This window comes from Crinia signifera, chromosome 4 (assembly GCF_055691185.1).
Source record: "Crinia signifera chromosome 4, ASM5569118v1, whole genome shotgun sequence".
Taxonomy (NCBI): Eukaryota; Metazoa; Chordata; class Amphibia; order Anura; family Myobatrachidae; genus Crinia; species Crinia signifera.
The window spans coordinates 284,655,351-284,675,348 of record NC_139220.1 but is presented as its reverse complement, the minus strand read 5'-3'; the positions used below and the strand labels follow the sequence as shown (position 1 = coordinate 284,675,348).

At 46.7% G+C, this 19,998-nt stretch overlaps 1 protein-coding gene across 5 annotated transcripts in view; it reads right to left on the bottom strand.

The window, feature by feature from the left end:
- The window catches only part of SORBS3 (sorbin and SH3 domain containing 3), a 43,568-nt gene that overhangs the window by 22,193 nt on the left and 1,377 nt on the right, over positions 1-19,998 (bottom strand). For 4 of the 5 annotated variants that reach the window (XM_083184838.1, XM_083184835.1, XM_083184834.1 and 1 more), the window contains exons 3-10: positions 19,054-19,212; positions 16,676-16,736; positions 16,389-16,470; positions 13,166-13,721; positions 12,668-12,766; positions 4,430-4,463; positions 1,648-1,703; positions 368-426 (exon numbers count right to left, since the gene is read on the bottom strand). In XM_083184838.1, coding sequence (XP_083040964.1) covers positions 368-426; positions 1,648-1,703; positions 4,430-4,463; positions 12,668-12,766; positions 13,166-13,721; positions 16,389-16,470; positions 16,676-16,736; positions 19,054-19,212 — 1,106 coding nt within the window. The remainder of the gene's footprint in view (positions 1-367; positions 427-1,647; positions 1,704-4,429; positions 4,464-12,667; positions 12,767-13,165; positions 13,722-16,388; positions 16,471-16,675; positions 16,737-19,053; positions 19,213-19,998) is intronic. The other variant, XM_083184837.1, reaches the window with a different exon arrangement.

The window sequence follows — 19,998 nt, the reverse complement described above, 5'->3', positions numbered from 1 at the left end:
CCCCCCTCTCGCGATTCGCGGACACCTAAGTTGCAATGCAGGGCATCTTTCATACAATTCTAACCATATTTCTCATATACAAACGTTCACAAATTAAGGGGGCGCAGCCCCTTACGACGGTGTGAAGAGCGCCCGTAGGGCGCGATGAATCACCTAGTACTTAATACTTTTCTTGGGACACTAAACAATCCTATCGATTGCTGAATAAGCCAAAATCGTCAGCTCTGAGTGCCCCGTGTAGGAATTATTTTTCTTTATTAATTACTACCCCAGAATAATCTCTCACCATGATGACTATATTCTGCACATGCTCTATGTATATAGATATATAAGAGGCACAACATACAGTATACTGCCGGCTACTCACTTTTCAGACTCCGCCACAAAGTCAAACTTTACCACAGCTTTAGAAATAGGTGAGAGAGCCTGCCAGAGAGAGAGAGAGAGACATGGTGTGATCGCGACCACAGGTAATAGCAAGGAGATTGGATGCAAATTCTTCACTGAACTATTGGAATGCAACCGCAATATCGCTAATTGGTCTAGAGGCCCCCATCCCCTACTGCGAGGGGTATCACATGTGCCCCTCACATAACACCTCACCATCTCAAGCCGCAGCTCCCGGGCAGCCGGGCCTCATATGATCCATCGTATGCGGACCTACAAGCGATGGATCCTATAAATCATTGTGGTCGCCATGATGATCCGAATTGCACAGGACCGCACATCGGATCAGCATAGGAAATCAGTTACATACGATATGGCATTTTTCACACAATTTATAGGCCCGGTAACTTGAAATCGTGTGAAACAGGGTCATATTATATAATGCTTATGGTATAGCGGCTCAGCGGTGTCTAGATGGACCATACATGCTCAGTCGAACCCATCTAGGTAGACGCCTAAAGATAGTCGACAGAGTCTAGATCAACAGTCACTAAGTTAGACGTAAACGTTAGTTCAGCGGGAGCCTGATGGACAGTCACAAGGTCTACAGGCGGTTTTTCCTTTTTTTTGGTGGCCATGTCGACATAGGTGAACATGGACACGAAATAAGGCCCTGATTCTGGTTCTCACGCTCCCCTGTGCATTTGCATAGGGGAGCAATGTTTAGCATCTGCGCATAAACTTTTATGTGTTAAAGTGTTCAGCCCCATGCAATACTGATGAGTGGCCCCACAATACCGACCATACCTACCATGCGGGGCCGCGCATCGTTATGGCATGCGGCTGAACACTGTGCGATTTTGACTAACTTGCTATGCGATTTCGACTATATAGCCAAAATAGGTAGCCAAAATCGCACCTTGTACACACCATTACAAAATGTAGGACCCCCCTCCCTCCCCAGTCATTTGTCCCCCGCCGGGTTTCGGCCCACAGCCACCATTATCGCTTCCGATATCGGCGGCCACCGATCGCACTATTTGTGCACACCATAGTGATTTCCTGTAGTACAATAAATACTGTAATTGTATCCATTATAAATCAGCGAGAGACTATCAGATAGGTAACCTTTGGCTCACCAGCTTTTTGCGGAACTTCCAATACTGGAACTTGAAGTTCCACAATTGCTGGAGAGCCATGGGTTATCTGTGCTAGCCCAACCTCCTAAACACACAGATGTTCCACACACATATCACTCACCTGATTATTCTCACTTGTCTGCTTTCTGCTGGTGTTTGGCTCAGGGCTGCCACCTGCTGGAGACACTGAAGTTGTTACAACATACTGTACATTGGCTGAACCCACTTGTTCACGCTATACGATAAAGGCAGACTATAAGCACGATAACGATATTATGTATATCGATCAGCGTATAATGATGCACGCTCCCATGGCTTAATGTAGACCCCATTTCTCGTCTGTACATGCTGTCAGATTTTGCCTATGTACAGTAGTTCATGACTCTCGTTCAGTGCGTACGAATAATAAAGACAGAGACACGTTTTTCACAAATAAGATGGTCAGTGGTGAATCAAAAACAGGCTGGATGTTGCCAAATACCCAGGAAATCACCATTGACTTCTGCCAATAGTCATCAAGGAATCACTCCCTTGGGTGTATGGCCATACCTAACAACTTTACCTGGTACTTGTTTCCTAGCACGGCGCCCATCCTACTCGATCGCATGCCTTAAGTTAAGGTACTTAAGGCATGCGATGGACGCGGTTTTCTGTCAATTACCAGCTTTAATTGCCGGCAATGAGAAAATCGCGTCCATCGTGTGCCATTATAATGGCATGCGATGCGCCCGACGCGATCAACGTGATTTTCCCATAGAGATTAATGTTAAATTAGCTTTTCCAGTTAAAATCGCGTTGATCGCATGCCATTATAATGGCATGCGATGCGATCAACGCGATTTTACATAGGGAACAATGTAAAAAGGGCCAATGTTCCCTTTTTTTTTGATTGTATATGACCCCTCATGGGTATTAAGTATGGTTAATGTCCCTCCATTGTTAACGCCACCCCACTATTGATGCCAACCCGAAGCGTGGAGAGCGCAGAGAGCCCACGAGGGGCGGCGGTATGCGTCCTCTGACCTTTTCATACCCCCACTATACACGTCGGCGTGGCGAGCAGACGCGTATACCTGTGAAGTTATGCGCGTCCCCACGCGGGGCTCGCTGTGCTCGCCACACTTTATAAAATCAACTCCACGGGGTATGAAAAGGTCGGAGGACGAGTACTGCCGCCCCTCGCGGGCTCGCTGCGCTCGCCACGCTTCGGGTTGGCGTCAATAGTGGGGTGGCGTTAACTTTGGATGCCATTTCACCCATGAGGGGGGGTTTGCAATGAAAATGGGGGTTCTGGGGGCTTTTTACATTGGAATCAATGTTAAATTTGGTCTCAGGGACCATTTTACATTGATTCCAATTAAAAAATTGCGTCGATCGCATCGCATGCGATTTGGTTGGCATGCGATGCGCTCAACGCAATTTTTGCGGCCGCGATCAATACAATCAAAATCGCGGGCGCCGTGCTAGGAAACAAGTACCCTTTACCTTTTCCTTTATTAAAAGCTGGACCTGCCTCCCCAGTGGAGTGTCAACTCCCGAAAAGGGGTGGCACATCATCATCATGTGCATCAAGTGGCATGGCTCCTTGTGGAGTGTGTGGCCAGCACAACTACCGTTTTCTTCACTTTTGGGGCAGCCCCTAGCTCCCTAGGAGTGATCACAAGTCCCCCAACCTATGCCTCCACCTGTGGGACACTGTAGTGTAATAGCCTGCATGATGTAAGCATCAATGAGTTGCAAACTTCGGTACTCTTTGCCTAGATGGGCGCCCGTCGTGGTGATCGCGGGTACATTTATGTCTGGCCGCGACCGACGCGATGCCCACGATTTCCCATTGAAACCCATGTTAAACATGGAAATCGTGTCGGTCGCGTCGCGGCCGGCCATAAATGTACCCGCGATGCCCGCGACGCGATGCTCCCGATTTGCCATAGGAATCAATGTTAAAAGGCCCGATGGACACGATTTTACTGTTAAATGCCTCAATGGACCCGATTTGGCCATAGGAATCAATGTTAAATGGGCCACAGAGCCCAAATAAGCACAATTAACCCTTAAATGTCCCCCCAAATTTTTAACGCCACCCCACGATCCACGCCAACCCGAAGCGTGGCGAGCGCAGCGGTACGCGTCCTCCGACCTTTTCATGCCCTACTATCCACTAGGGCGTGGAGTGAGAATAGAATAGTGTGGCGAGCGCAGCGAGCCACCGAGCCCGAAGCGTGGCGAGCGCAGCGAGCTCCGCGAGGGGACGCGGATACCTTCACAGTTATACGCATCCCCTCGCGGGCTTCACAGGTGTCCGTGGCGACGCAGACACCTGTGAAGCCCGCGAGGGGACGCGTCTACCTGTGAAGGTATCCGCGTCCCCTCGCGGGGCTCGCTGCGCTCGCCACGCTTCGGGCTCGGTGGCTCGCTGCGCTCGCCACACTATTCTATTCTCACTCCACGCCCTAGTGGATAGTAGGGCATGAAAAGGTCGGAGGACGCGTACCGCCGCCCCTCGCGGGCTCGCTGCGCTCGCCACGCTTCGGGTTGGCGTGGATCGTGGGGTGGCGTTAAAAATGTGGGGGGACAGTTAAGGGTTAATTGTGCCTATTTGGGCTCTGTAGCCCATTTAACATTGATTCCTATGGCCAAATCGCGGGCATTGAGGCATTTTACATGAAAATCGCGCTCAATCAGCCTTTTTAACATTGTTCCCTATGGAAAAATCGCGGTCATCGCGGGTAGCAGATTTTTATGTACCCGCGATTTACCCGCGATGCCTGCGATTTTTACCCCCGACGCCCGCGATTTCAATCGCGGGCGCCCATCTAGGTAAAGAGTACCCAAACTTCTAAACTCATTCGAGTACAATGTCAGTTTGTGCAATGCAAAATACAGGCCTTTATCCGCCTCACCTGACTGGAATGAAGTCCTCTGGATTATAATTTCCTGTGGAAAGAGGGAAAGTTAGAGACAGCAGAACCCAGGCCTGACACACACACATACACACACACTGTATTATACACTAGCTGGCGCAAAAGCAAATAAATATGAAAGTAACTTTGCACCTGGGATCTGATTCATCAATGGACACTAAGCTAATAGCCCTTTCAGACCGCACTTATTACCGGGTAAAATGGCGGGTTTTTACCGTTTCAAATCGGTCATATGTGCGGTGTGAAAGGTCCATTTTGAATTTACCGGTTCAAGAAAACCAGTAAATCAAAACGGTAAAAAGCAGGGTCCTACCCATTTCAGTGTCCCTGTGTAATGTGATGGGACGGTAATACCCCTTTCAGACTGCACTTAAACGGGTAATATACCGTTTAAGATATGCGGTGTGAAAGGGGTTAAGGCTGTCTGACCCATTTTTAAAAACGTTTTAAATTACCGGGTCAATGCCGTTTTTGCGGTGTGAAAGCAGCATGATTCTCTACGGGACAATTTCCGACAGACTGCACATGCACCACGATGGGATTGCACATGACTTGAGGTGCCACCATGATCCTGATCACAATGAGCTTTTGTTCACAAAGTGATTTGCGGGAGGTAATCGGGAGTGGTTGCAAAAACGTATGCGTGCCATGGCTGTTTTCAAGGTGTGCAGTGCACAGAAACATGGTGCCGTGTCCAGTCTACATGTCCATAGGTTCACCCTTTATCCTGATGTTCCTTGTTCTTGTGTACAGTCTGCAGATGTGTGACGCAGTTGTGGGTGTCAGTTGGACTTGCGTATATCAGCAGCTGCAAAGCCCAAAGAAACCGCGCTTGCAATTTCATTAGCCTCCTCCTCTGACTTTTATACCAGTCACAAACTTCTTCCACCATAGAGCATTCGCGGACAGGAAAGTGAATGTTTGCGCAGGCACCTGCCTCCATGCTGGGAATGTACGAGCCTGGGAGTTCTTGTTCATCAAACACTTTACCTTTCCTCAGTATGGGGCACGTACAGCATCAGGTTACTGGAAATGCGTCTATGCACTGAGGCTGTCACGTAGCCAATGATTGGGCAATATGAACAGTGGACAATAGTCCTGGTGTACTGCTTGCAGCCTCAGCTAACACTTTTTCACATAACTGGTAGTAACAGTTCTGGCCACTGAATATCTTTACCACACTTCCAAGGAAAGGTCACGTCCTGCCCCTTCCATGCCACCATTTGGGAGATGGCAGCAAGCTACATATATGGACATGTTTCAGAGAAAAACACTTCCAAAGCCTGATATAATATGAACCGGGCAAACGATTCGCTTCTGATCCAAGAACAATAAAGTTTGTTCAAAACTCCAATGAGTCATAACAAAAACAGATGGTTTTGTCCATTCTGATGTGTTTTATGGCCAAAACATACGGACTGGGAGAAGATAGCAGCTGGGAGGACGGGTCTGACACCTTCCCTTACGGGACCTGTGAATCACAGCCTAAGGAATATTTATAATCAACAAAGTGTTCAGAATACAATTCATGTTGCATGTGGGGTAAATGTATTTCTACTCAAATACTTTTCTCCAGCCGGATAAACTGTAAAATATAATTTGTCTATATTTTGTACAGTATAGAGGAAAGTGCCTTTCGTTCATCTGTGCACATTCCTGCAGCTCCCATAGTTTCAATGGTGGCTGAATCCTTAACAATACATAAACCCCCGGACATGTGTGAGTAGGCGCAAGCCCACTGTGCTGCAAATAGAGGGCGGGGTTCCCCTCGCTGGCTCCTCCTTGCATGGACTGTCCCGGCAGGTAGTTTTACACAAATATGGTGAAACTGGCAAAAAGCACAGATCATTTCCAGCTGTATATAGCTAATGTTACTAATTGGCCCTCTAATACTGGTATCCAGATGAAGGCAGCTGGCTGTGCCTCCGATTGGCAATGGTTAGGCATGCTGGTCATTGTAGTTCAGCTAAAATCAATATAACTCCAACTGTGTTCTCTATAGACTATTAGAACACGTTTACAGGATTATTACACGTCGCTGCTGTCCCATTCCCCAGCCAATGTGAACAGAGTATCTTACATGAGATGACTTTGTTCTGCTCTCAGCAGCCCTATAACCTGTATATCAGTCCCAGAGCAGTGATTACTTCCCTTATCCTGGCCCTGCTGGAATATTACAGAAAGACAACTACTGTGGGTTCAAAGGGCTCTATTCAACATCAGGTTTGTTATTGCAGTAAAAGTATAATAAAACTATCACTGCAATAAAATCAGATGCTTCTACCATGTAACCATTACTGTATTTTAGTATCCCCGCATGTGCATGGGCTAGGAGCTCCGGTAGGGCTCCCGGGGAATATGTAATAGCTAAGGGTTGGTGTGGGGCTCTGAAATTGAAGAACACACAGCTTTTTGCTTTGTAACTTTCATCCTACTTATAATTTTTCATTGCCGGGACACCCCTTGTTACCGCAAGGTGAGGAGACTTTAAAGATCTTTCTCAGTGCTTGATTCACTAACTATTGAATACATTCCTAAAGTAACTAAAGGTAAATTCAACAAAAAAAAGCCACCATGGTTGGACAAAGAAGTAAGGTCAGCTATCAACAATAAAACCAGAGCCTTTAAATTCTATAAAAATAACTTGAATGAGGAGGCGTTCGCAAAATACAAAGAATCAAACAAAACTTGTAAAGGGGTAATCAAAGCAGCTAAAATATTATATGAAGAGCGCATAGCCACTGAAAGCAAAACCAACCCAAAGAAGTTTTTTAAATACATAAATAGTAAACGTTTAATTAAGGAAAACATAGGCCCACTAACTGATACTATTGGAAAAAGTGTTACTGAGGACAAGGGAAAAGCAAAACTGTTAAATGAGTTCTTCTCATCAGTATTTACTAAGGGAGAGCAGACTGTGGAACGAACATTTACCACAAACGGGACAAATAAGCCAGATCTCATTGTGGATTTCACGCCGAAGGAAATAATTCTGAAGGTGCCCATACACGTTACAATTATTGTATACAATATTGTATACAATATCGCATCTCATCCGATCTCTGTTTTGCGATGACATCAGATGAGATGAGATCTAGTACAAAAAGTACGTGCTGCACATACTTTTTGTACTAGATCTCATCTCATCTGATGTCATCGCAAAACTGAGATCGGATGAGATGCGATATTGTATACAATATTGTATACAATAATTGTAACGTGCATGGGCACCTTGAGGCTAAGCAAACTCAAAACAAATAAATCACCAGGGCCAGATGGGATTCATCCGAGGGTATTAATGGAATTATGGGATGAACTAGCTACCCCCCTACATTATATCTTTAGCAAGTCACTATCGTCAGGTATAGTACCAAAAGATTGGAGAATAGCAGAGGTAGTGCCAATATTAAAAAAGGGAAAAAAGGAAGATCCCGCTAATTACAGACCCTTTAGTTTAACATCAATTGTGGGTAAACTATTTGAAGGATTTTTAAGGGATGGTATCCAGGAATATTTAGATCATCACCATCTACTCAGTACTAACCAACATGGGTTCATGAAAAATCGTTCATGCCAAACTAATCTACTAGGGTTCTATGAAGAGGTTAGCAAAAACCTCGATAATGGAAATGCTGTAGATTCCTAGATTTCGCTAAAGCATTTGATACTGTCCCACACAAGAGATTGATTAATAAAATGGAGAACCTAGGATTGGGTGAAAATATCTGCAGATGGGTAGGGAATTGGCTATGTAATAGAGCACAAAGAGTGGTTGTGAATGGTGCCGTATCAGATATGATACCGGTACTAAGTGGAGTGCCACAGGGTTCGGTTTTGGGGCCCATTTTGTTTAACATTTTTATTAACGATATTGGGATAGGGTTACTCAGCAATGTATCCATCCTTGCGGACGATACAAAACTTAGAAAAGTCATCAAATCATCAGAAGATATCACCATGCTTCAAAATGATCTTGCAATTCTAGATGAGTGGGCAAAAAAATGGAAGATGAGGTTCAATGTAGATAAATGTAAGGTTATGCACCTTGGGAGACACAACCAGTGTGCAAGTTACAACCTTAGCGGAGAGGAACTGGGTAATTCCATACTTGAAAAGGATCTAGGAGTCCAAATAGACAGCAAACTGGGATGTAGTGCCCATTGTAATGTAGCTACAAAAAAGGCCAACAAAATTCTGGCATGTATTAAGAGGGGAATGGAAACTAGGGACTCAAGGGTAATTATGCCACTGTATAAAGCATTGGTGAGACCTCACCTCGAGTACGGAGTACAGTTCTGGGCCCCACACTATAAAAAGGACATCATAGAATTAGAAAAAGTCCAAAGGCGAGCAACAAAGCTTATTAGGGGAATGGATAATTTAAGCTACGGGGAGAGATTAAGCAATTTGGGACTATTTACATTAGAAAAGAGACGTTTAAGGGGGGACATGCTCAACATGTACAAGTATATCAAGGGCCAATATAAGGAACTGTCACACACCCTCTTTTCTACTAGAAAGGAATCTAGGACACGAGGGCATGAGTATAGATTAGAAGAAAAAATATTTCATTCAGCCAGTAGAAAGAATTTTTTTACGGTCAGAACAGTCAAACTCTGGAACTCTCTTCCCAGAGAGGTGGTAACGGCTGGCTCATTAAATGCGTTCAAGGCAAAGTTGGACAAACATTTACTGGAGAAAAACATCCATGGGTACAAATAAGAAATATAATTTGTCAGTAAAATACCAGAACCTACCAAATCAGCAATGGATATCTATACCAGGTTGAACAAGATGGACGCAAGTCTTTTTTCAGCCTTACCTACTATTTAACTATGTAACATTTGCATGGTCTCTGAATGCACAGATCAGCATCGGTGATGTGAGTCCAATGCATATCGGGGAAGACAGCTAGGGGGGGCAGGTATTGAAAGCCAACAGATAACAGGAATTCAGTGGCTGGGCAGTAGTCTCATTCAGTGGCTGGACAGTGTTCTCATTCAGTGGCTGGGCAGTAGTCTCATTCAGTGGCCGGGCAGTAGTCTCATTCAGTGGCTGGACAGTGTTCTCATTCAGTTGCTGGGCAGTAGGCTCATTCAGTGGCTGGGCAGTAGGCTCATTCAGTGGCTGGACAGTAGGCTCATTCAGTGGCTGGGCACTAGTCTCATTCAGTGGCTGGGCACTAGTCTCATTCAGTGGCTGGGCAGTAGGCTCATTCAGTGGCTGGACAGTAGGCTCATTCAGTGGCTGGACAGTGTTCTCATTCAGTGGCTGGGCAGTAGTCTCATTCAGTGGCTGGGCAGTAGGCTCATTCAGTGGCTGGACAGTGTTCTCATTCAGTGGCTGGGCAGTAGTCTCATTCAGTGGCTGGGCAGTAGGCTCATTCAGTGGCTGGGCACTAGTCTCATTCAGTGGCTGGGCACTAGTCTCATTCAGTGGCTGGGCAGTAGGCTCATCTAGTGGCTGGGCAGTAGGCTCATTCAGTGGCTGGATAGTGTTCTCATTCAGTGGCTGGGCAGTAGTCTCATTCAGTGGCTGGGCAGTAGTCTCATTCAGTGGCTGGGCAGTAGGCTCATTCAGTGGATGGGCAGTAGTCTCATTCAGTGGCTGGAGAATAGGCTCATTCAGTAGCTGGACAATAGCTTTATTCAGTGGCTGGGCAGCAGTCTCATTCACTTGCTTGACAATAGTCTCATTCATTGGCTGGGCAGTGTTCTCATTCATTGGCTTGGCAGTGTTCTCATTCAGTGGCCGGTCGGTAGTCTCATTCACTGGCTGGGCAGTAGGCTCATTCAGTGGCTGGGCACTAGTCTCATTCAGTGGCTGGGCACTAGTCTCATTCAGTGGCTGGGCAGTAGGCTCATTCAGTGGCTGGGCAGTAGGCTCATTCAGTGGCTGGACAGTAGTCTCATTCGGTGGCTGGACAGTAGTCTCATTCAGTGGCTGGGCAGTAGGCTCATTCAGTGGCTGGGCAGTAGGCTCATTCAGTAGCTGGGCAGTAGTCTCATGCAGTGGCTGGGCAGTAGTCTCATGCAGTGGCTGGGCACTAGTCTCATTCAGTGGCTGGGCACTAGTCTCATTTAGTGGTTGGATAATAGGTTCATTCAGTGGCTGCGCAGTAGTCTCATTCAGTGGCTGGGCAATAGGCTCATTCAGTGGCTGGACAATAGGCTCATTCAGTGGCTGGACAATAGGCTCATTCAGTGGCTGAACAATAGGTTTATTCAGTGGCTGGGCAGTAGTCTCATTCAGTGGCTGGGCAGTAGGCTCATTCAGTGGCTGGGCAGTAGGCTCAATCAGTGGCTGGGCAGTAGGCTCAATCAGTGGCTGTGCAGTAGTCTCATTCAGTGGCTGGACAGTAGGCTCATTCAGTAGCTGGGCAGTAGTCTCATTCAGTGGCTGGGCAGTAGTCTCATTCAGTGGCTGGACAGTAGTCTTATTCAGTGGCTGAGCAGTAGGCTCATTCAGTGGCTGGACAATAGGCTCATTCAGTGGCTGGACAATAGGTTTATTCAGTGGCTGGGCAGAAGTCTCATTCAATGGCTGGGCAGTAGGCTCGATCAGTGGCTGGGCAGTAGTCTCATTCAGTGGCTGGACAGTAGACTCATTCAGTAGCTGGGCAGTAGTCTCATTCAGTGGCTGGGCAGTAGTCTCATTCAGTGGCTGGACAGTAGTCTTATTCAGTGGCTGAGCAGTAGGCTCATTTAGTGGCTGAGCAGTAGGCTCATTTAGTGGCTGGGCAGTAGGCTCATTTAGTGGCTGGGCAGTAGGCTCATTCAGTGGCTGGGCAGTAGTCTCATTCAGCGGCTGGACAATATGCTCATTCAGTGGCTGAGCAGTAGTCTCATTCAGTGGCTGGGCAGTAGTATCATTCAGTGGCTGAGCAGTAGGCTCATTCAGTGGCTGGGCAGTAGTATCATTCAGTGGCTGGGCACTAGTCTCATTCAGCGGCTGGACAATATGCTCATTCAGTGGCTGGGCAGTAGTCTTATTCATCTTATTCTTTCTGATAATACAACTGAAGGAATATTGCATAACTACTTAATAAATAGAATGCTAGTTGTTTTCTCTTACAGGGATTATGGTGGAACCTGCTGCTCTGTTATTACTGCTGGAAACCCTATAATTGATCGGGCCGAGAGAACAAAAGCCCTATTGCATTTAATAAATAGAACCTGAAGTGTTGTTGCATCACATAATTTTGCTCAAACGTACATTCATAGCACATATACTGTATATCATACATTAGAGATAAGAACAGCACTGATTGGTTGGATTTGATAAATTGAGGGGTTTTCGTCAGTCTGTCTATCCCTGATATACAGTAACTTATGGCTTCTTAGCTCGGAACTACATGTCTATGGGGCACATTTACTAAAGCTTCTTAAACGGAAAATAAGTGATATTGTCCATTCTGTCTATCAATTTCTCTTTTACATCATAGAAAATGATCTGATTGGTTGCTATGGGCAACATCACCTATTTTCATTTTTAGAAGTTCTAGTAAATGCTATCCCTTTATTAGTCTCTGGCACTGATTGCCTGAACTGGGAGACCTATTCCATAACATGCTGAAGATAAAACAACATCTTATTACAGAAGCAGTGCTCATACTGTAGGTTTGTAAATGGACTATCATCCTTTTTGGGCTGCGATTCAGTCCTGAGCGCATGGCAGAGAATTCGCAGGAGCCAGCGTTCAGTGAAGCCAACGCCTCGCTACAGCGAAATCCCGCCTTGTGAATCTAGGTGTACGGCTACACGTCCATTCGCAGCGGATATGTCCAAAACCCATCGGAACAGGCTCACCAGCGAGTGATTTTTACACTGGCCACAAGTCATCGCAGGCACCGCATAGCCAGATACGTATACACCAACTTCAAATCAGCGTGCATACAGACCGCAGGATGGCCTCGCGCATGCTTACTACGGGTCATATGCGTGCGTAGTGCAAAGTCACAGTGGTGCTATCAGGTTTGAATCGGACCCAGAGATTCTACTTTGTTCTATAGGGAAGGTGCCGGGATGGATATAATTTGCATACACCCATTACATTGCTGTAAAAGTACTTGTTTATGGTTAATATATACCTTAAATGATAGCGCCCTTTCATTTAAACACATATGCAAAGCATGAGGCCAGTTTTACCGTAATTACCGGATGAGTAGATCACTGGCAGCCGCATAGTGTGTATAGGTGCGGTTCTGCCAGTCCTTACCTCACACTGATCACGGGTATTTTCCGAGCGCTGCTCACAGGCCTGCAGATCTTTGTCCAATTCATCTGTGAACTGACGCAGGTCGGTTTCCAGCTGCTCCTGCCAAACAATAGGGGGTTCAGGTTTCAGAGGTTTGTCATCAGGTCAAGCAAACACAGGATCAAATAAGTGCTCTTGTGCCTTAGGGTTATGGTTAAAAGTGCTGGACTGAGCCATTGGTGATATGTGTCTGTATACATGTACCGTGTTATTTAGCAATTTACCAGTGGAGGCAGTTGATTTTGTGTGCTGGGAGAATAGCCATGTGAACACGGCCTCTGATGTCATTAGGAACTGATGACATCACTGAGGCAGAATGTGAATTAATCTTCCACATGCTTTTGAACATTGGTTTAATCAACAAAATGGCTGCCTCTGTATGTAATCGGTACACTGGAAGTATGTGTCTGTTGGCCAAAACACTGTTTAATCTGTATTCCCTTATTAGAAATGACTAACCAAGATCTTGGAAGTGGATCTCCTCGGCGGATCCCAGGAGATATTGTATGACGGACTCTTTGCAGATGTTGTGGGTCTCAAGGAAGAGTATTTATCCTGGTTACTGGTGAAGTGTATGGAGGACGTATCCTTACTGGCTACAGTAGCCGAGTCCGAGACTTTGGAACTGCGAAAGGAACGATCAGGTAGCAAATGAAGCGGAGCGGGTTTTGGTCTCTCATGATACGTATGGCTTCCTTGGCTTACTGCTCGCAGAGCGCTGGAAGAGTCAGGTGAGAGTGTATTGTCCGGGCTTATTGCAAACTGTGACCCTCCAGAGGAGACGCGTGGAGATAGCTGGGCCCCTGCTGGCTGACGAGGGGACTGACGTGGCAGAGTAGCTGCTCGTGTCTTGATGGAAGATGATTCTGGAGATGACTGAGTATTCGATGAGTATTTGCTGGGCGACTCTCTGATTGTGGACTTTACTGTAATCTGCAGACTGTTAGGTTCATGGCTGCTTGTTCTGGATTGCGTCCCCAGCTTTGGTTGATCGCGTCCCAGATCCTTTATAGACCTGTAGTCAAAAGGAGAAAAATAATCATCAATCTATGTAAGCAGCAGTGATATCACTGTATGGCAGTGGTGTAGCTAGGCGCCACGGTGCCCGGAGCAAGGGCATGTTTCGATGCCCCCCCCCCCATTTGTAGTAGGCGGGGCTCTAGCGTGGCAAAAAGGGGGAGCGGCCTAACATTATACCATGCAGAGTAATGGCCATTGCTCATATTAGCGAACTCTGTAATACCCATTACACACAAAGCCACATGCCATAATACCAATTACACATAAGGTCACACATGATGCCCATCACATACTATATAACAAGCGGTAAATATACTGTAATGCAGCACCTTGTTCTCCTGCTGCAGATGGTACCCCAGCGCTGCTCTTCCCAGCTCTTATTAACTTAGCCCCTGAAATAGCGCTTCAGCGCTATAATGATTACTAATGTTTAGTGTTGGGGCAGGGATGGCGGTCTGTGTAGTTTGTACTGTGATCTCAGGCTCCTAATTGCTGAGCCGTTATAGCGAGATCTCAGTCCTTTGGCCGCTTATGTTGAGGCAGGCATAGTCAGCATCTCCCTTGGGCTGTCTATCAGGCAAAATAAAATGTTGTTCTAACTGTAGCACTAATTCTCCGTGCTGCAGCTAGTACCCCAGTGCCACGTGAATACAATTTCAGCGCTACAGTGGTTATTAGCGCTAAGTGCTGGGACAGGGACTGCAGGACTGGCAACAGTTATCCTGGGACCCGGTACTCTCTGCTGGGCCCTGGGGACCCCCTTCCCCAACAAACACATTATATGAGACATGTTTTTGCTGGTGACTGATTAAAGCTGAGTACACCCTACATGATGTGTTTAACAAGAGATGCCCGCAAGGGGGGGGGGGACTTCTGAAGGAGCGGTTACATCGATAATGACCAGCGGTAATGTGTGCATCATTGCCAATATTTTGCATACACACTAAGCAATATTTTAATCAATATAGCTCAGAAGGGGGTAAATGAGCAATATCATTTAAAATAAAAATATTACTTATTATGTATTGGCCTTAAGTGAGAGGAAGGCCTGAGAGAGGGGGATGGACCAGAGAGAGAGACAGATAGACAGACAATCCAGAGTCAGAGAGGGAGACCAGGATCAGAGAGAGAGAGAGAGAGAGAGAGAGAGAGAGAGAGAGAGACAGATTCCAGTCAGAGAGAGAGAGAGAGAGAGACAGACAGGCAGACAGACAGACCAGGGTCAGACAGAGACAGATAACAGTCAGAGAGAGAGAGAGACACAGACAGACAGACCAGGGTCAGAGAGAGAGAGAGACCAACCAGGGGGATAGAGAGAGAGACCAACCAGGGGGGGGGGGGAGAGAGAGAGAGAGAGAGAGAGAGAGAAGCTCTAGGGAAAGTGTTCTGTACCTCTGGCTGCTCCTGCTCGGGATGGCACAGCTCCTCCTGATTAAGCCATGCTGTCTGCTTCCCTTCCCCTGCTCTAGTCACTCTGTCTGAAATGAGCTTCATAGAGAACAGTCTCCGATTGGTCCAGTGTCCTGTGCTGCTGATCTCAGTGCAGTCGCTGGGTCCTAGCTAGCTCCTGCACTTGTTTAGGGGTTGGCTGCTTCTGCTCTCCCTGCCAGCAGATCGTAGCTGCTCTGCTTGATGGGGAGAGGCTGCTGATTGCCCCATGGATCTTCTCCTGTGCTGCTCTCCCTGCTCCTCGGCGGCATGAAGACACAGACCACAGGGAAGGAGACAGAGTCAGTGCAGGGTAATGACTCTGTCACCACGTCTGCAACGGAGCCTGGGGACAGACCAAGTGACAGGGTAATGGAGGGGGGAGCTGGCTGTGGTATATTAATTTTTACTTGAGTTTATTAACGGGCGGGTCATCGGAGTATATAAAATCTTAACAGGTGCTGCAGTTGAGGCACATTTATGCCTCTGATCCTTGGGGCCTGGTATGGGTGACCCCCTCTGTCGTCGGGCCTGAGGGACTGTGTTCTGTGCTGCCCACACTGATCTCCGGCTGAGTGCTGTAATTAGATCTCAGTGCTGTTACTGTAGCCGCCTATGCTGGGGCAGGGATTGTCAGTGTTTCAGTTGGGCTGTCTGCCGCCACACTAGTAAGCCTGTTATTTTGGCTCACAGCGGGGGAGCAGGCGAGCAGGGCAGGGCAGCCGGCAGTGCACAGCTTCGGCGCCATTTAATCTCCCTGCGCCCGGAGCACAAGCTCCGCCGGCTCCGCCCTCCCTACGCCCCTGCTGTATGGTAATGCAGCATGAGGCGTCTATTATATGCAGACACCTCCTGCTGCAGTAGTGATCCGACCTGCATCCTAGGCCGCAGCATCGGATCACCAACTCACCATCAGGCAGCTTGTGGCATCCATGGGGACAATCAAGCTGCAAATCTTCCCTCCACCCAAAACAGCGGCGATATGCCTTCATTTTCCAAAACAGAGGCCGTTGCTGCCACCCTCCCCACCTTCCAGGCTGCAGCAGACCTGTGTTATTCTGTTGCTGCCATGCATCCTGTGTCCCAGGATATGTTCGCACGGGCACAGAAAGGGTCCAGCTTATGGGCATACTATTTGGTAAGCAACGCCAACCACATCTGAATAACCCCTAATGTCGTCCCAATGTTGTCAGAGGAGCAAAGACATAGGATGCTAGTGCATGCAGCTGTTTACCTGGACTTGTTGTGTCCATCGAGAGATTGTGTTTGGTGATCTGTCGATTTGGACCGCTCCTCACTGTCACTGTCCTCAGAATCTGAAAGAATAATTTACAAGTTCATCTCACATCACGGGGCATCTATGGAAACGGTTCTAGTTATCTGTGCAAAACGGGATGTTGCCCATAGTTACCAGGCCAGGAAATGACATGTACAATCTGACTGGCTGCAATGGACAACATCTCTTTGTTTTGTATCTACTGTTACAGCCGCATGCTGTGCCGAGAACTAGTGACCACTGACCTGACATCTGGTGCAGAACCTTGAACATGTTCTTGTACCATTCCCGCGGTTTGTCCACACTCTGTAAGAACATAGAGGAAATCAGGCAACAGAGACTCAACACCTCCAGAGCCCTGTATCTCTCCCAAGCAACCCTGACAGACAGTGGGCAGGCTTCTGATGGCCACATAGTGGGCTATATTTTATGTGGAGGGTTTTGGGGTAGGGTCAAAGTTATCCCAGTGTCCCCACCAGAGGGAATTATTAGAGGTCCACTCTATAGTTACAGAAAGTGTTGTTCAAATAATTGTGTATCATGATTTTATACACACTCCTGGAAATGTATTACCAGTTATGTATATGGTGCAAACACATTCCGCAGCGCTTTACAGAGAATATTGGAACATTCACATCAGTCCCTGCCCCAGTGGAGCTTACAATCTATATTCCCTACCACATGTACAGGCACACACAGACATTCTAGGGTTAATTTTGTTGGGAGCCAATTAACCTACCGGTATATTTTTGGAATGTGGGAGGAAACCGGAGTACCCAGAGGAAACCCACGCAAGCATGGGGAAAATATACAAACTCTACACTGATAGGGCCATGTTGAGAATCTAACCCATGACCAGTGTTCCCTCTAAGCTGTGCGCATGTGCGCGCGCACACAACTCGACGAGCGTGCGCACAGACATTACAAGGGAGCGCACAAAGCAGCACTGGTCCCTTTTTGCAGTTGTAGACTCAATTAATGTGCTTTTCACCTATTAACAACATTGTGTTCTGTGTTTTGAATGTTTAAATGTTTAATATCATTTTAAAGTAAAGTTAACACAAATGCTGAATGTCATTTTCCAGTTATATATATGACGCACAAAAATTTTAATTTCCTTCCAAAGTTGCACAGCCAAAATCTTTTGCCGCACACAGCCTTCGTAAAATTAGAGGGAACATTGCCCATGACCTCGGTACATTATAGGGGATATTTATAAAAGTTTGGTGAGAGACCTAGGAGAGAGAGATAAAGTACCAACCAATCATCTACTAACTCTCAGTTTTCAAATGGAGGGGGGCAATGTATTAGGAAAAAATAAATTGGAAAGAGATAAAGTACCAACCAATCAGCTTCTAGCTGTCTTTTTTTTTTCCAAACAGCCTGTAAAATGGCATTTAGAAGCTGATTGGTTGGTGCTTTAACTCACGCCAAGCTGTGATAAAACTCCCCCATGTCTGCTAAACATGAAGAATTACAGCCTGCCAACTGCTGCATTAATGCTCATATTGCCAATGCAATGGAAATTGTACCATACCATGGGATGCAGTCAAAATCCTAATGGTGAAAATCCCGACAGGGTCAAAACCCCGAATGAGTTATAATACCGACAAAGACAAAATCCCGACAAGGTTAAAATCCCGTCATTTACAATCCCGACACGGACAAAATCACGACATTTAAAATCCCGACAAGGTCAAAATACCGACATATAGAATGTTCAGTTGAAACAGTCAACATGACTGTGTTGACAGGTCGCGAGGTTAACATGTTTTTTTTCACTGTTTTTTGACCCGACATGTGCAGACAGGCGGTATTTCATGCCCTACCATCCACTACGGCGTGGTGGGAGAATAAAATAGTGTGCCGAGCGCAGCGAGGCACCGTGCCCGAAGCATAGCAAGCGAAGCGAGTGATGCGAGGGGCTGCGGTTCACTTCCAACTGTGTCCGTGTCAACCGTGTCAACATTCGGGTAAAAAAACTGTGAAAAACCCATGTCAACCTCGCGACCTGTCAACACAAAGTCATGTTGACTGTTTCACCTGTACATTCTATATGTCGGTATTTTGACCTTGTCGGGATTTTAAATGTCGGGATTTTGTCCGTGTTGGGATTTTAAATGTCGGGATTTCAACCTTGTCGGGATTTTGTCCTTGTCGGTGTTATGACCCATTCGTGATTTTGACCCTGTCGGGATTTTGACCGTCGGGATTTCATACCGAATCCACGTATATAATGAGCATGGATTTGTATTATATACTAAAATATGACTATCCTTTAAGGACATTTGTGGCTATACTATATTCACCATATATGTTCACAATACTGACGGCGGCATCGTGTCTACTGCCAGTTGACTGTTGCCGGAATACTAACAATAATGAGGATAATGGCTCCGGAATCCTGACTGCCGAGGCTGGAGGGAGGGTTCGGATCAGACACTTAGAAAGTTTGGGGGGTGGGTAAGCACTAGCGGGGAGGGATAGGGTTAGGCTGTACAGGGCAGTGGGAGGATAAGTATACATTCCTGACCCCTGTTCAGATTCCCTCCATCCGAATGCTGCCTTCTGTATTCTGAACACTAGAACCCATAAAATATAAAGCAGCCTGTATCAGACTCACAGATCTGGAAGCAAAGGGCATCCCGTCCTCATCTGTGGGCCCAATGCCATCATACCGGATCCAGCGCCTCTCTACATGTGGGCTTGTGCTCTCCAATGTGTCCTCAGCGGTAAATACCATTGTGGCCTTGTGGAGCGTACCATTATCCGCAGAGCTCACCTGGTGAGTGACAGAACAGAGATATACATAAATAGTGCCCTTTTTATTGGGACCAAAGTGATAACAATGTTGGTTCTTAGGGGGGTCATCATTGACCATCAATTGCCTTATTTACTGGTGTGACTTTTTGGAGAACTTACATCCATGCGTCGGTATCTGGAAACCCAATATCTGAACTCTGTAAAGTAGGAGTATATAGAACTCTATGGGCGAGATTCAATAGGATACGATTTTTAGTAAGGTTCCGAAATTGCACCTTATCGTGTTTTTTTAGAAGAAACGGGGTGGGATCCCCCCTCTAGAGCATAACCAGCCCTGGGCTCATTGAGCTGCACCTGGTTCCAAAAATATGGGGGACAAAAACCAGCCTTGGGCGCCTGGACCGATCCTGGTTCCAAAAATACGGGTGAACCAATAAACTGGAACCAGCATCAGGCTTCAACAGCCTGCGGTGTCATGCCACAGCCTGGGGACACTTTTTACGTAAGGTCCCAGACTTCACCTGTCCAGAGCTGAACCCCTGGCAGGGGGATGCCGTGCTGAAACGCTTAAAAAAACAAACATTGCTTTTTACAGGTGAACTACAAGTCTCAGCAGGCCGGGCATTAATGGACCCCCTTGGACTTGTAGTTCACCTGTAAAAATAACGTTTAAAGAAACATGGACACAGGGAAAAGTAAAACTTTATTACACATAACTAATTTTACACCATTATACTTACACATCCAGGCTCCAGCGGTGTCTCCGTGCCCTGACTGCGGGGTGAGCCGGCGTCCTCCTCGCTAA